The sequence below is a fragment of the Octopus bimaculoides genome, chromosome 28, assembly GCF_001194135.2.
Source record: "Octopus bimaculoides isolate UCB-OBI-ISO-001 chromosome 28, ASM119413v2, whole genome shotgun sequence".
Lineage (NCBI taxonomy): Eukaryota > Metazoa > Mollusca > Cephalopoda > Octopoda > Octopodidae > Octopus > Octopus bimaculoides.
Window position 1 is genome coordinate 1,081,689 of NC_069008.1, and position 2,367 is coordinate 1,084,055.

Genomic DNA, 2,367 nt, shown 5'->3' on the forward strand with positions numbered 1-2,367 from the left:
CTTTTCTTTTTTTTTTATTAATGTTTAACTTTGATATGGTGTTGTAGGTGTGAAGAACATCAAGAGAAACTAAGTGTTTATTGCTGGATCTGTCGCCAGTCCATATGTCACAAGTGCGCCCTCTGGGGAGGAACGGTGAGTTTATTTAAAAGCTGTCTTTCACGTAGGTTCAATCCCTTCTTTTTGCATAATATGTCTGGCTGTATCTATCGGTCTCTTTCGACAAAAAGAGACCGATAGAATAAGTACTAGGCATCCAAAGAATAAGTCCTGGGATCGATTTGCTCGACTAAAGGCAGTGCTCCAGCATGGCTGCAGTCAAATGACTGAAACAAGTAAAAGAGTAAAAGAGATATAAATAAATAAGCGACATTCAGACTCTGATCATGCAATAAGCAAGGTAGCAAGTTCTAAAATCTCTCTAAGAGATGCAAGTAGGAACTCTACTGAAAAGTAATGGTTGCTGCCACCTCAACATAATTGATCCATACTGAACAATGTTACTGCTCTTTTTAACCCCAGGAGGACATCTCCTCCAGCTGGTTATCAACACAATGTCTTTGTCTTTGTTATATTGTAAACAAGAGAGCGAGCAACTCCCATCTAGCAACGACAGGACCAGTAAACCAGATATAATTTTATGTAAAAGCCATTTTTCCTGTTAGAGATACCTTCATAATGTACCAAGCGTATGTGTGCATCTAGTTTTTGTTCTTCTAGTATATTTGTCATGCATTCACACTTGACTACTATACACAGACACACTTATCACTCCACACACACATACACACTCACTCTCACATGTATATTTATCTACTCTTCCTGTCCTTCCAGCACACTGGTCATACATTCAAGCCATTGGACAGTGTGTATGATGAACACTACAGTAAAATCAAGGAGGAGGTCAAGCAACTGAAACGCCGATATGTCGAAGTGGTCAGTTTTGTCCAAGATGTTGTAAGTTTCTTTCTTTCCTGTTGCTGTTACCATAGAAACCGGCTTCATTTTTTTTTTTTTGCTTTTTGTTTTTTTTTTAATTCTCTTCGTATGTGCTTTAAGGGTACAATTGGTGAGATTGATCTCAGAATGGCAAAAGCAGACAAGCCTGCACTTGTATATATGTCTCATCTTGTATGATGGTTCAGCCTCTCCTTAACAAAATAATTATATGTCCTAGATTGTAGTAACTGAGCCCTTGCCATACCCTCACATATCTACCATCGCCCCTACCCTTCTCCCCATCAGCTACTCTAATATCTCTCACCATCACTTGCTACAGTCACCTCTTCCACATCTTTAAACATCTCCCCTCACACTCTTGGGAAATGTCTCCCTCTGTACCATTTACATTCATTCCCACTGTACCTTGTGGGTATGTCCCTGATACATCTCCAATACCATCTATTTCACTCTCTCTCTCTCTCTGTCTGTCTATCTATCTTTCTTTCTTCATAACAGTATCTCTATTTCCTCTCTTCTCTTTTCCTAACTGTGTCTTTCTGTCCATCTAGCTACATCTCTCTGTCCATCTAGCTGCGTCTCTCTGTCCGTCTAGCTGCGTCTCTCTGTCCGTCTAGCTGCGTCTCTCTGTCCGTCTAGCTGCATCTCTCTGTCCGTCTAGCTGCGTCTCTCTGTCCGTCTAGCTGCATCTCTCTGTCCCTCTAGCTGCGTCTCTCTGTCTGTGTAGCTGTCTGTCTGTCTGTCTATAACCAGCTATCCATATTTATCTATCTATAGCTATGTATTTATCTAAATAAAATGTTTGTTGTCCTCGTCTTTTGAAAGGAACGCAACGTTGACAGTGTGAAAAATGCTAAAGATGAAAGAGTTCGAGAAATTCGTAATGCTGTGGAGTTGATGATAGCTCGACTGGAGTCACAGCTGAAGAATAAGTTACTGACACTTATGGGTAAGTCTCTTGGATATGGCCACCACTTATGGGCAGAATGTCATGTGAATGAATTTGGAATTACATGGGATTAGGTGTGACATGCATATATATATATATATATATATATATATATATATCATCATTATTGTTTAACGTCTGCTTTCCATGCTAGGATGGGTTGGACGATTTGACTGAGGACTGGTGAAACCAGATGGCTACACCAGGCTCCAATCTGATTTGGCAGAGTTTCCACACCTGGGTGCCCTTCCTAACGCCAACCACTCTGAGAGTGTAGTGGGTGCTTTTACGTAACACCGGCACGAAGACCAGTCAGGTGGTACTGGAAACTGCCACGCTCAAAATGGTGTATTTTACGTGCCACCTGCACAGGAGCCAGTCCAGCGGCACTGGCAACAATCTCGATTGACTGACTTTTCAAGTGCCAGGAAGGCGACATTGGTAGCAATCACGCTCGA

General features: G+C 41.5%; 1 protein-coding gene across 1 annotated transcript in view; it reads left to right on the forward strand.

Moving 5' to 3' along the window:
- Positions 1–2,367, forward strand: part of LOC106878451 (E3 ubiquitin-protein ligase TRIM37) — a 30,434-nt gene that overhangs the window by 4,010 nt on the left and 24,057 nt on the right. The window contains exons 3-5 of the mRNA XM_052977719.1: positions 48–135; positions 835–957; positions 1,786–1,909. Coding sequence (XP_052833679.1) covers positions 48–135; positions 835–957; positions 1,786–1,909 — 335 coding nt within the window. The remainder of the gene's footprint in view (positions 1–47; positions 136–834; positions 958–1,785; positions 1,910–2,367) is intronic.